Source organism: Protobothrops mucrosquamatus, unplaced genomic scaffold (assembly GCF_001527695.2).
Source record: "Protobothrops mucrosquamatus isolate PMUCROS unplaced genomic scaffold, P.Mucros_1.0 scaffold1498, whole genome shotgun sequence".
In the NCBI taxonomy this organism is placed as follows: Eukaryota; Metazoa; Chordata; class Lepidosauria; order Squamata; family Viperidae; genus Protobothrops; species Protobothrops mucrosquamatus.
The window spans coordinates 381,991-395,189 of NW_015387672.1; the positions used below are offsets into that span (position 1 = coordinate 381,991).

Consider the following 13,199-nt stretch of genomic DNA (forward strand, 5'->3'; position numbering starts at 1 on the left):
TATGTAGGTACCTAACAGTGAATCCTTTTCCAGTTTAATATTCTCTCCAAATATCTGGTGATAAGGTTTTGAGTCACATCAAATAAGATGCTACCAATGATCAAAGGTAACTTTGATCAAAGCTAACCTCAGAACTACAGTTATAAAAATAATACAAAGAAAATAAATTTACAAGAAAAAACAACAAAAAGGCGCATTTGCAAATATATAAAGTCAAACTTTTAAGAAGGGGGGAAAAACTACAGCATCCCTCCACCAATAGACTACCTGACATTGATGCCTTTTCTTCTGTTCCCAGACATAAAACACTCACCTTGGCTGCCTTGTCCTTTCAAAGCATCTGAAGCCTGCTGTTAAATGAGAAAGGGGCAGAGCTGTCAATAAAGACCTCCCGTTATCACTGTATCAGAGTCACAGATAGGGAGTGAAGGAAATCAAGAACAGCCAACCAGTTTGATGAGCCTATGAATATGCAAAAGGAACCAAAATCCATGTCTTCTATTGCATTTTCCCAGTACACAGGAAGGCTTGAGATGCTATACTTCTGAAGAGAGTGCTGGAAACAATAATGATAGCATAGCATAGCATAGTGTTGGGCCACTGGATAAATAATATTATGGGTTAAGAATCATTGTTCCTAGGATGCTTTTGGATATTTTGTGACAAACAGATACATAGAAAAATGAAGGTTTCTATGGGAAAGTGTTATTTCCCATGCCCTAATAATAAAACTATACTCTGAATGACAGTACTGTTACTGATAACAAACAATTGCACTGACTTTGGCTGCTATTCAAAACACACAACTACTTCTCTGTTGCTGATTATGTCAACAATGAATGCATTGCAGATTTCCCCCTGCTTCTGCATGGCTCTGTTTTATACTGTTTACATGACTTTGGTGTGGTGGGATGTCATTTGGGCTGTTTCCAACACTAGCTATAGTCACTTGCTACCAGCACCATCAGAGGCATCCGTGGGGGGGGGGGGGTGTTGAAAAAGTCAAAATATCAGCCACAACCATGCAGTCAATGCTCTCTAATCCATTTTGGTGGAACACATGCTAAAAAGAAGTGGGTTTACAACTGCATGGGTGTCCTTTAACTGTCTTGTACGCACTTTCCTCTGCAGGTGTCAGCCAGGCTAATTCTGGACACACTATAGTGCTCTTTCAGAAATCAGGCGAAACAAGCCACAACACAGCCTATTCGGAGAGCCACCTAAGCACACCGATCCTCCTCCCACCCCATTTTAAAAACAGTCGGCTCTTTTCCCTCCGTTGGCTGGTGATGCTCGGTGGGAGAGGAAAGGAAATGGTAATCAAAATGCTAATGACCGCCCGTCTCAGCCTCCTGCCTCGGGCACAACAGCGATCGGTACCGAGAGCAGCGCAGTGTATGCTATCCGCTTTGCTGCTGGCTGGTGGGCTGGAGGCGTCGGTCCTATTTCCTCCCCATAGACGCCTATGTAGACCCACACGCCATAAGATCTGAGGTTTGGATGAAATGCGTTGCTCCTTTTCGGTTATGGTCCGTACAAGAAGCGGCTTGTTTCACGATGTCATCTGGTTTAAAACAGAGGCTTCCTTCGTTGTTTCTCGCAGGCGACTTTCCCCTCCGCTTTCAGAGAAAAAATGACTTTCCATATAGATTAGTTCAGGGGTAGGCAACCTTGGCTCTTTTATGACTCGTGGACTTCAATTCCCAGAATTCCTGAGCCAGCTGTGCTGGCTCAGGAATTCTGGGAGTTGAAGTCCACGAGTCATAAAAGAGCCAAGGTTGCCTTACCCCTGGATTAGTTACACACCGCTTAAGGACCAACTCTACACTTAAGGCGCCTATCTCCAAAGCCACGCCTCTTCCTCTCAGCTAGTTCTAGGACGATCCAGCCTATCCACGCTCCCTCTCTGGTTCGCTTTGCCTCAATTGGTACGTCCCGCTTAATTCGCCCCCCCCCCTACCGCCGGCCACTGTTGGTCGCTCCCAACTCGCATCCGGCCTCCGCCGGGCCTGGTTCCGGCGTGCGCCCTGGAATTCATCCTTTCGCCGTTGTTGCCGCCGCGGCGATGTTGTTAGTTTCTCTGGTCCGGGCTCGTTGCTTCACCCGGGTGTTCGGCCGTTCGCTCTGCGCCGTTCAGCAGGTAGCTCGCGGGCAAGAATGGCAGGCTGGCAGAGGAGGGGTCGCTGCTTGGGAGCCAAGGGGCTGAGATGGGGGAGCGGCCCCAAGGGCACTGGGGAGGGGCGGGGGGGGCAGCGGGGAGGGAGAGGTCTTTATATTGCTCCCTTTTTAGCCGGCGCTTGGTTGTAAGTGCGAGGATCAGCGGCTTATTTCCTAAGGAGCCTCCCAGGAGATCCACGCCCAGCTGGGGCAAGGACACGGCGTCTTGCCAGTTCGAGGCAAACCCCTTTGAACGGGCGAAGTCCTGTTTGAAAGGGGGCGAACTGGGGTTGGAAATCTTGGCACTTCGCAAGGCCGAGACTGGCAAGGAAACTCGCCGGGCACGAAGGTGGCTCTGAAGGTTGAGATACGGCGAGATTCCTCTTGGCCCAGAATGGTGCGAGAGAAACGGGGTTTTAATAAAGCATTCTAGTCATTTGACCCCCCCAGTTGCCCTTATAGCACGGATCTCTGCAGCTTTAGTTGGCGAACATATCCATATCCGAAACGCCCTATGTTCCTCCACAACAGGGATAGTCAACCTTGGCTCTTTTATGACTCGTGGACTTCAATTCCCAGAATTCCTGAGCCAGCTTAGCTGGCTCAGGAATTCTGGGAGTTGAAGTCCACGAGTCATAAAAGAGCCAAGGTTGACTACCCCTGCTCCACAACAACTCTGTGAGGTGGGTTGAGCTGAAAGAGTGCGTGTGACTGGCCCAGGGTCACCCAGCTGTCTTTCATCTCTATTTTAATCTCCCTGTATAAAGCAAATTTAAATATTTTCAAATATGCATAACGAGGTTCTCTTTAGTGATGGCTTATCAATATTTCACTCCTCCAGATGATTCTGTCGCACCAAGACTGTACTGTGTACACGCTCTGTACTCTTTGAAGGAGATGGGAGGTTTAGAAATACGAAATATAAATAAAGATGCCTTCCAGATATATTTCCAAATGGATTCACCAAGCTCTGTAAGGCTAGCACGCTGCTCTTTAGCAGCCACCCCGTAAAGTACAATTGTTGTCTAGTCTCTAGTATATTTTCTTCATTATTCTACAATAGCACAGTGTATTTTGAGCAGTGATAAATATATTTATTGGGATGTAGCCCATTTCTTCACTAGAAACTTAGTATATTTTCAGACAGCCCATATTGAGGTAATATAAAGCCTTTTCTCAATACCATTACAGTATGTGAGAACAATGATGATTAAATTTTATAACAGACCCTCTAAGTCACTGCTGTACATGAAGAATGATTTGTGTGTCTAGAAAGAACTAAAAAGTTGTTTTAAATAGTAAATGGGAGTACTTGTGAGGATTGGTCAGAATTGGTCAGGTTCTCCTAGGGCTTTGTGGCAGAATGAAAGGGAGCCTATTGGATAAACTTTTTAATTATATGTTTAGGGGGACATATATGATTTCTTTTTTGCATTTTGTAGTTTTTTCCTTAATTGTAAGTTTCCCAGGGACATTGGCAGTTGGGCAGCCTATATATTGTATAAATATATTCAATAATTTTTACATGTACTATATACCGTATTTAAAAAAGAAGGCATCTGCAAGGCTAAATGTAATGTTCTAGAGCACGGGTGTCAAACTTGCCGCATCACATGACGTGTCACGACGTATCGCAACTTTTTTGCATTGCTGGAGCTGGGGTGGGCGCGGCCTCTGCATGATGCAACCACCCCGTGGGCCGGCAGTTTGACACCCCTGTTCTAGAGGGAAAACTAAGATATGAACAATTATGAATTATTACAAAATGAAAAATGGAGCACATTCAAATTGTGGATTTGAATTATTAAGTAAAACGAGAAACAAATATTTTGGCATCAATAAAGGATGGAAAGCATATAGGATGCAGTAATTAAATATATAGAATTCCTCCGAAACAGCTTTGTGCATTATTTATCTTTTGAAACTTGAGTAGTGAGTTGGCTATAGGATCATTGAGTTTTCTACAAGTAGAAGAAAAAAATGGAAAGTACAGAATATGCTAGAATGCGGCTATAATATATAGAGAGCTTGGATATAGTTGTCATTCTACATTTAGGTTTATATAGATCTATCATCTTAGAGAAAGTCTGTGTAGTCACTAGGCATAGACAATGTCTTGATGGCACATAATCCATGGATTTGTTTTCTCAAACTTCATGAATGTGTGGATAGTATCTTCTGCAAGTGAGGAAGACATAGTATGATAAAACGGCTTAGCAGAAAATGGGAATGTTGTGGATATCATATATTTCACCAAAGCTTTTGACAATGTTCATATGACATTTTCATTAACAAGTTCTTAAGGTGTAGTTTGCATAGCACTACAGTAAAGATAGTTGTGAATGGCTGACCCCACTCATAAAAGTCGACAGTAATGATTCTGTGCCGAGTTGAAAAACTAGTGGAGTTCTGTAGAAATTTTACTAGGGGCAGTATTACTCCATTTTTAATGGATCAACTGGATAACAATTTTGATAAGTTGACACAAAAAAAATAAAATCTGTCCAACACTCAGGAAGTTAGAACAAAATTGTAAACTAATCTGGTTGGGTTAGAAGGAGCAATGTCGTCCTAGTAGGAAAAATATAGGGTATTATATTTAGAGAGAAAATATATAGAGCAAGTGTACAAGATGAAGGATTTATTGTTTGGGAGCATTAGATCAGAGAGGACTTGAGTGTGATCATCAACAATAAGAAGAACATGAACATGAACTTGCAATTCTGGACTGCATCAGAAAAAGCATTGTATCAAAGATATAAAGTTCTTATTTCCTTCTGTTCTGCATTGGTAAGACCCTACTCGGAGTACTATGTATGATTCTACATTGACAGGTTAGAATAAATTAAAAGAGCAGGACAAAGATGATAAAGGGACTTGAGGACATGTCATATGAGGACAAGCTGAAGAAACTCAGGATGTTCAATCTGGAGAAGAGATTACGAGGAGAGATGGCATTGGTGTTTAGGTACAGGTAGTCCTCAACTTACAACCATTTATTTAGTGATCATTCGAAGTTTAAAGCATTGAAAAAAGTGAGTTATGACTGTTTTTCACACTTATGATCATTGTAGCACCCCTATGGTCACATGATCAAAATTCAGACATTTGGCAACTGGCATGTATTTATGATGGTTGTAGTGTCTCAGGGTCATGTGATCCCCTTTTGTGACCCTCTGACAAGAAAGGTCATTGGAGCCAGATTCACTGAACAACTATGACAAGAAAGGTCATAAAAATGGGGCAAAACTCACTTAACAGCTGTTTGCTTAACAACAGAAATTTTGGGGCTCAATTGTGGTTGTACATTGAGGATACCTGTACATAAAAGAAGTTGCCATAGGGAAGAAACCTAGGGACTTTTTTCATTTTTTTTATACAAAGAAAATCTTCCTTATGATAAGATCTATACTACAGTAGAATAGCCTGTCTCTGGAAGTTGTGGGTCCTCCATCTCAGCATGTTTTAAAAAGAGGTTTAATAGCCACCACTTGAGGGTGCTTTAATTGGTTTTTCTACACACAGAAAGACATTCCAGAGGAAATTCCATTGTTACTTGTTAGAAATTTATTTGTTTTAAAGTTAATGAGAAATGATCAGTTTGGCTGGAATTCTTGTGGGCATATTGAGAAGGAAAGAATAATATTCTTACCCAATTAGCAATAGCACTTAGACTTATATACCACTCCATAGCACTTTACAGCACTCTGAGCAGTTTACAATGTCAGCCTATTGCCCCCAACAATCTGGGTCCTCATTTTACCGACCTCAGAAGGCTGAGTCAGCCTTGAGCCAGTCAGAATTGAACTCCAGGCTGTGGGCAGAGTTAGCCTGCAATACTGCACTCTGACCACTGTGCCACCATGGCTCCTCCTATAATTAATTAATTTAGTTATAGTTCATTCTGCTTTTGTATTAACTATTCCACATTTCATTTTAACAGTGTTTTGAATGGACCATTTTTAAACTGCAAATCTATGCCATGAAATAAAAAATGATGAGAGTATGTTAATAATGGATGCTAAAATTGTTAGTTGAAAACAAATGTTTATAAACTTTGTAAGTTTATGTACAGTAGCTCAGGAATCACCAACCCCTGGCCCATGGCCCATACTGGGCTGTGGCTATTTGGAATTGGACCGTGTGAGTGAGTGGCTGGCTGGCTGAACCATTTAAGAACTGAGTTACTAGAATGCCATTTTCCCAACTTGTTGGTTGGGGCAGGGCAGATGGACACATTTCCAAACAAAGTACATTTTTATTTTCAAAGAAAGCTAGTGATTCCCATATGGAGTCCTGAACCATTTTTTAGAGAGAAAGATATTGTTGGCAGGTGAGACTTTTCACTTTAGCATCAAACTTCTTATACTTCTTTTTAAAAACTTAAATATTCAAATAAAGAAGAATATATTTGAGGGCACACTGGAGCCTGGAGCAGTATCCTGGCTGTGTATCTGGCAATTCAGGTTTAACATATGGGAACGCAGATGGTTGAAATCTGTTCAGTAACCTATGGCCGAGTAAAACATGGTATAACAAGTAATGTGAACATAATCAAAGAATCATAATCTTACATCTTAAAATAATTTGTGTCAATGATTGTTTAAATCCAAGAATTTCAATTCTGCCATATAGAGCAGCCTTATATAGAAGCTTAAAAGTCATGTCATATGACAGTGTAGTATCTTCTTTCCCATTCTAAACCATAAATTGTTTTGACCATGGTTTATTGACTAACAACAGGAGTAACACAGCACTAAGTCATAAACTGTAGTTTGCAAAATACAATTTCTGTTAAATTATAGATAAAAAGATAACATTTCTTTTGCATGTTGTGTGAACTAGGTCAGTATTGCAGTTATTCATTCTATGTTGCATGGAATAAATCTTACTGAATTCTGAGATTTTAGGCATGTCAAATTATTCCTAACTTCTCTTTGCATTGGTGATTTCTATTATTTTTTTCCTTTGGCAGGGAAACTGTCCACAGGCAAAGCGTTGGCTCTCTGGTGAGTTTTATGTAGGATTGGGCATATCATGCTGTAAAAAAAAATATCTAATCAAAACTTTGCTATAGACTACAATAAAATATGTTTTAATAAGATGGCTATTAAAACAATATGAAAAAAACCTCTCCATGTGTTGGTAGAGCAGCCAGAGAACAGTTATGTAGAATAAATAGCTAGTTCAATCAATGAGCAAATCCTTGTACAGAATTAGAGTAATATAAACAAGGAATAACATAAAAGTAGCTGGGTTTTTTTTTTTTACAAGTCCTGATAACTTCAGTATGAAATAAAGGATGTTTCTGCTTAAGATCTATGAATTGGCAGGTGGCAAATATTAATTCTGTTCATCGTAAATTTATATATATATATATATATATGAAAAGGAAAACAGCTGTCACGTATTTCTGACTCATTTGCTTGAGATTGTGTTCAAGATGCTTCATCTAAAAAGCACCTTTTCCAATCATGTATTAATCATTTTTACTATATTTAATTTTTAACTAAGTCAAATCAAATTTAGTGTTTATCCTTGTTCTGTTCACAATTTTTTGGAAAGCATTGCTAAGTCCTGCAAAAGCACATGTGGGCTAATAAATTTTGGCATAACTTGCTGAGTGTAAGTATTCATAGGTTCACTACTACTTGAGCAACAAATTACTTTGAATCAGTGCTTGGTTTGTAGGTATTTGGAGCCTCCTGTTATTTTTTTGGGTAATTTAATAAATTAATCATAACCAATACCTTCCAAATAACATTTCCAATAAAAAAATTTCTGGGCCACTTTGTTGTAAACCTGGTTATTATTGAAGACTCATATGATAGTCTGTTTCAGCAATACCAAAGTTTTGTGGGCACTTAAGAATTTAGTGAATTTACTTTGATAAAAACTACTAAGGACAAGAGTCCATTTTATCAGAGACATGAGATGATATCCTGGGATGGATGGATGGATGGAGTCATTGTTTGGTAGAGAGATTATATACAGTAGGTTAGTAGGGAAGTACAAACACTGATGATACTAACAGTGGTCATTTACAAGCCAGTTGTTGAATAGCAAATTATTGCATTAATGAGCTGACTTGTGCAGTGTGATTGTTAAAAATAGAAACCTAGAAACATCATTGTGCTTTTAAAGCTACCTGTTTACCAGATAGTCAAGGCTATTAATTGAATAGAGTGATGTGGCATTTTATTATTTTCATTACATAAGTCTGGATAGCATCAGCATATTCTTTATTTCTTAAGAAACATTAACTTTATCTCTTTGGTCAACTTTTAATATCGGACTGGCTTTACAGAAATACATTAATTGTTGAGTATGAACAACTATAGTGTTTTTCTAGTGACAATCAGCTGTTGTCCTTTCTGACTTCTATGTCATTTAAATCTCCTTGCCTTTGCTATACAGGACTGTACTAAGTGACTTGGTAACCTGATACTTAGTTAAAGTGCTTTCTGCTTTACAGGGATTTCTCGATGCCAGGCTCTGGTGTATGCTAACAGCAGGAAGCATTTGTAAGTATCTAACTTATGAAGTCAGCAAATGAATTGGCACAACCTAATTCAGTGGTGGCGAACCTATGACACGGGTGCCAGAGGCGGCACTCAGAGCCCTCTCTGTGGGCACTTGTGCCGTCACCCCAGTCCTAGGCCTTCAGCTGGGTTTTATAAAATCTTTTCGCTTTAGGCCTCCGCCACCGTGTGCAAAAAAAAAAAAAAGATTCAATCAATTTTAACTTCTCGCGGGGAAAAAAAAGATCTTGCAAAGTTGGAATTGATTGATTGAACTTTTTAGTCCCACCCAGTCTGCCGTTACCACCGCAGCCACGCCCACCCAATGGGCCACGATGCATAAGTGGGTTTTGGGTTGCAGTTTGGGCACTCAGTCTCTAAAAGGTTCGCCATCACTGACCTAATTGCTACTGAACTAATTGTTAATTAGATTATACTTGCAGAGAGGTTTTGGTATACTTTGGTTGAAAATACCTTATGCCAGAGCAAATCAGATGTTGAACCAAGAATAGCAGAATTTTTAAGCTATTTGCATATTTGAATCAGGTTATTATCTATGTATACAATTTATTTGAGTAGTTCACATAGTATAACATGATAGCTAGACTATTGAGCCCTATCTACCCTTCTGTTTTCAAAACTTTTAAAAAAATTACTTTTGAGATTTCTGAATGTGGAATTCTACACTTGGTCTGCAGTGTAAAAACAGAATCCCTAAATGCTATTATTTATGGTCTAATGTGCAATCGGTTAAATCATAGCTGCATTTCATCTGCCCCTTTGGGAAAAGGCTGGATCTCTGGAGTTGCAGTGAGCAGCTCCATCTTGCCAGGATTCGATTTAATACTATTTTCCCTCATCCAGCCAATTATCAAATGTGAGCTGATATTCAAGGGAGCCACATCATTATTGGAAGATGTTGTAGAGAAAAATATTTGGATGTCATCAATATGTTGATAGTACCCAGTTTCAGCTATAGGGATTAAGGCTTTCTATGATCCTATGCTAAATAATTTGTGTGTGTGTGTGTGTGTGTGTGTGTGTGTGTGTGTGTGTACGTGCACACATGTATACATAGACACAGAGGTGAATTTTAGTCACAGGCCATTCCTTCCTGAAATGCTTCAGGATCTATGCTTGCAGGTACATGAATCAGTGAGCAAGTTAAAAATATTGGTGGGGCTACTGATTGACAGTCAAGCCAATCAAGACAGCAGATACAAATATGTACTATTTGTACACTGATATTGCTTTTCTTGCTCTGCAGGCTAAATGGTTCTCGTGTCTTCACTATCCGTTATTTCAGAACTTCAAAAGTATGCAGTAAGTAAGCCAGAGGCCCTCAGGCAGCGGAACATTTGATCTACATGCCAGTTTTCTTCCTACTAAAATCATGTAACCTTGTTCCCTAATTTAGTTTACATCTTTCCTACATTTAAGTAAGGCTTAATGTATGTTTTATGCCACGGATCGTTGGACTCTGGCATAATGCAACATTTCTGCATTTTTCTTGTTCAAGCAGTATTTTTAATAAAATCATCAACGCATGACTGTTATCCAGAACAATATAAACTAAGTAGACACCTGACTTGAGAAATGTATGGTTTGTCCTCTTTAGTATTTTATTTTGATCAGTCTGAATAAATGCTGACTAATTTTATTGGATGGCCAACCAATTGCAGTTTTATGGGAGAGAAAAAATAATTATCCAAAAACAAATGGGTGGAATTGATATTCAAGAGAGAAGTGGCCTCAAATAGAAGTTATATGGTAGCCTTCCCCAACCTAGACCCCCTCTATATATGAAAAACTTATTTCCCAGAATTATTAATAGCCATGCTGGTTGTGGAATGCTAGAAGGTGGTCTACACATCTGATGAGAACTGATAATATGGAATTATTTAAATTATGGCACTTTTTCTTTATGATTAGCATTTTCTCTAAATTGTATTTATCCATCGCTCCCGAGGACTGAAATGCCAAAATGTGAAGCATTTTACTACATGCATCTTTCACAGGGGAGGAAGTTGTCACAGTGAACACGCCAGCATTTGCAGAATCTGTCACAGAGGGAGATGTCAGGTGGGAAAAAGGTAAGAGGATTTTTTTTCTTTAGTTGCTCTAATCTTCTCCCCATCCCATCATACGTTTTTCATAGCCTGTTAGGAAAATATGTTAAACATTCATGTAATTAAAAATGTTCTGAATACTTTTATTATGTAGGTGAAGATTGATCAGACCTGTTATTGGTTACTAGTTCAGTTGCTTACAAAATGAAGTATGCCTTTTTAACCTGTGTTGATGTTTTAAGTCTACCTTAAGGAGAAGTGTACAAAAATTAGGGAAGGAAATGCCACAACACAACTCCTTGTTTATGTGCTGTTCTTTTCATTTTTTAGCTGTTGGGGATACTGTAGTAGAAGATGAAGTGGTATGTGAGATTGAAACCGACAAGGTAATTTTTTAATTTTAGTAATCAAATTTATATAGCCACCATCTCACTAAAAGCAACTCTAAATGTTTTGTCATCTTATTCATGATAATGATTATCACCAGAGACAAAGTGAACATTTGAGCCCAGGGAAGAAATGTTTTGAATTTATGAAATCTATTGGCCTTATCAGGGTTGTAAGAACCTCTAGCTGCAGATCTGTACTATCTACTCAGATGATTAAATTTTGATGCCAGATGACTCCAGCTGATTCTAGACAGCTTACAACAATGAGAATAACATAAAAATAACAGAATGCAAAGAATTAACAGAAATAAGTACAAATATAGCTACAAAATAATTACAAGATGGCAAACCAGTTAATAAAGCAAAACAAAGAATATTATGTACAGAAGAATCTCATCCACCTTACCCCAAGGCTTGAGTAAATAGCCAATTTTTCAAGTCTTCCAGAACATTATCAAGATGGGAGCCATATGGATGTCAAGGGAGGAACCTCATTCCAGATAGCAGGCATTGCTACAGAGAAATCATGTTTTCTGAGTCCCAAAATATGACATTGTTTAATTCAGGAACCCGAGGGTGTACCCACTCTGTCAGACATACCAGACAAGCAGAAATCACACGTGCTTCTTCAGTTAACAGGCTTTGTGCATAGAAAACAGCATCAGTTGCATCATGCTTCTTGTGTTAATCACATTTAATACTCTCCTTCCGATCAGAGAATTAAAAACAGTATATATAGTTCTTCCCCCATTTTTAAAAGCTAGAGTTGAATCAAGATTTGTTTAATGGCCTCTGCTGTTCTAGTTTGGTGCTTTATCCATTGGAGCATTCCAATCTTGCAAAATAGTCCTTCCACACAATTTTATTTGTCAAGCTTTCTTTATTTCAACAATTAACTTTTTTTAGTGTCTGGAAGCTATATTGGTGCTGCTATTTCTAAACCAGAGGTCCCCAACTTATGGGCTGTAGCCCATTACCGGGCCCTGGCCTCTTGGCCATCAGGCTGTGTGAGGGGCTGGCCAGTGCACGCACACATCTGCACATACTCACTGCCCCTTGCACCGGTGCTAGCCGAGCTGCAAGTCTCTCGCCAGCGCTAGCTGAGCCATAAGCTGCGAGCCTCTTGCCGGCACTAGCCAAGCCACGAGCCTCTCACTGCTGCTAGCTGAGCCCTGAGCCTCTTGCCGCAGGGCCGAGCTGCGCGCCGGTGCTAGCAGCCCCATTTGCGGAGCGCACATGCTCACAGCCCCCTTTGGCGCACACTCACATAGTCACATTTGTGTGTGTGCATATTCATGCATAAAGGTGCCTGCCCCTCCCTTTCCCACCGGGCTGCCCACCCAGAAAAGGTTGGGGACCCCTGTTCTAAACAACTAGAATTTAAACCTTTTTCCTGATAAATTGCAAAGTTATATCAGTACATCATGAACTACTTTCTGCTAACCCCCTATATTATAATATTCCGAGTAGAAGGAGGTAAACTAAATTTAATAATGTAACTTTTGAATATAAAAAGCACTTTAGCTTTCAGTTAGGAATGTTATGTCCTTTACTTTTCTTGGATTTTCTGCACCAGAATGAAAGTTGATTCTTAAACATTAAATTACTGATTTCTTTCAGGAATTTAATGAATATGCAAAGAAATATTTTAAATGAGACTTAAATTCAGCAAGTTGATTTCTAGAATGTTGATCAGGTGATATTTGCATGGAACTGAGTTTGTTTTCATTATTTTTGTTGAGGTATTCTATGAATGTAGCATTAGTCTCTCTTCAAGACCAGACCTTTTGTTTGTTTATCTCCCTCTTACATTCAGTGGCTATTTATTTTTTCTATATAGACATCTGTGCAGGTTCCGGCTCCAGCCGCTGGTGTAATTGAAGTTCTACTTGTCCCTGATGGAGGGAAAGTAGAAGGAGGGACACCTTTATTTAAACTCAGGAAAACTGGAGGTAAATGTGGATCATATGATTGAAAGTTGTTTACATGGGTGACTTATTAGTTACTATTCATTTTACATCATTATATAATTGCAATATAAATTAAAATATATACATGAAGGA

The 13,199-nt window shown here is 39.3% G+C and overlaps 1 protein-coding gene across 1 annotated transcript in view; it reads left to right on the forward strand.

Annotated features, from left to right (window-relative positions):
* The first annotated feature begins 1,999 nt into the window (after positions 1-1,999).
* The window catches only part of DLST (dihydrolipoamide S-succinyltransferase), a 28,075-nt gene continuing 16,875 nt past the window's right edge, over positions 2,000-13,199 (forward strand). Inside the window, exons 1-7 of the mRNA XM_015822214.2 lie at positions 2,000-2,140; positions 7,133-7,166; positions 8,633-8,681; positions 9,946-10,001; positions 10,697-10,771; positions 11,078-11,133; positions 12,977-13,088. Of these exons, the coding sequence (XP_015677700.1) occupies positions 2,066-2,140; positions 7,133-7,166; positions 8,633-8,681; positions 9,946-10,001; positions 10,697-10,771; positions 11,078-11,133; positions 12,977-13,088 (457 nt within the window). The 5' untranslated portion in view covers positions 2,000-2,065. The remainder of the gene's footprint in view (positions 2,141-7,132; positions 7,167-8,632; positions 8,682-9,945; positions 10,002-10,696; positions 10,772-11,077; positions 11,134-12,976; positions 13,089-13,199) is intronic.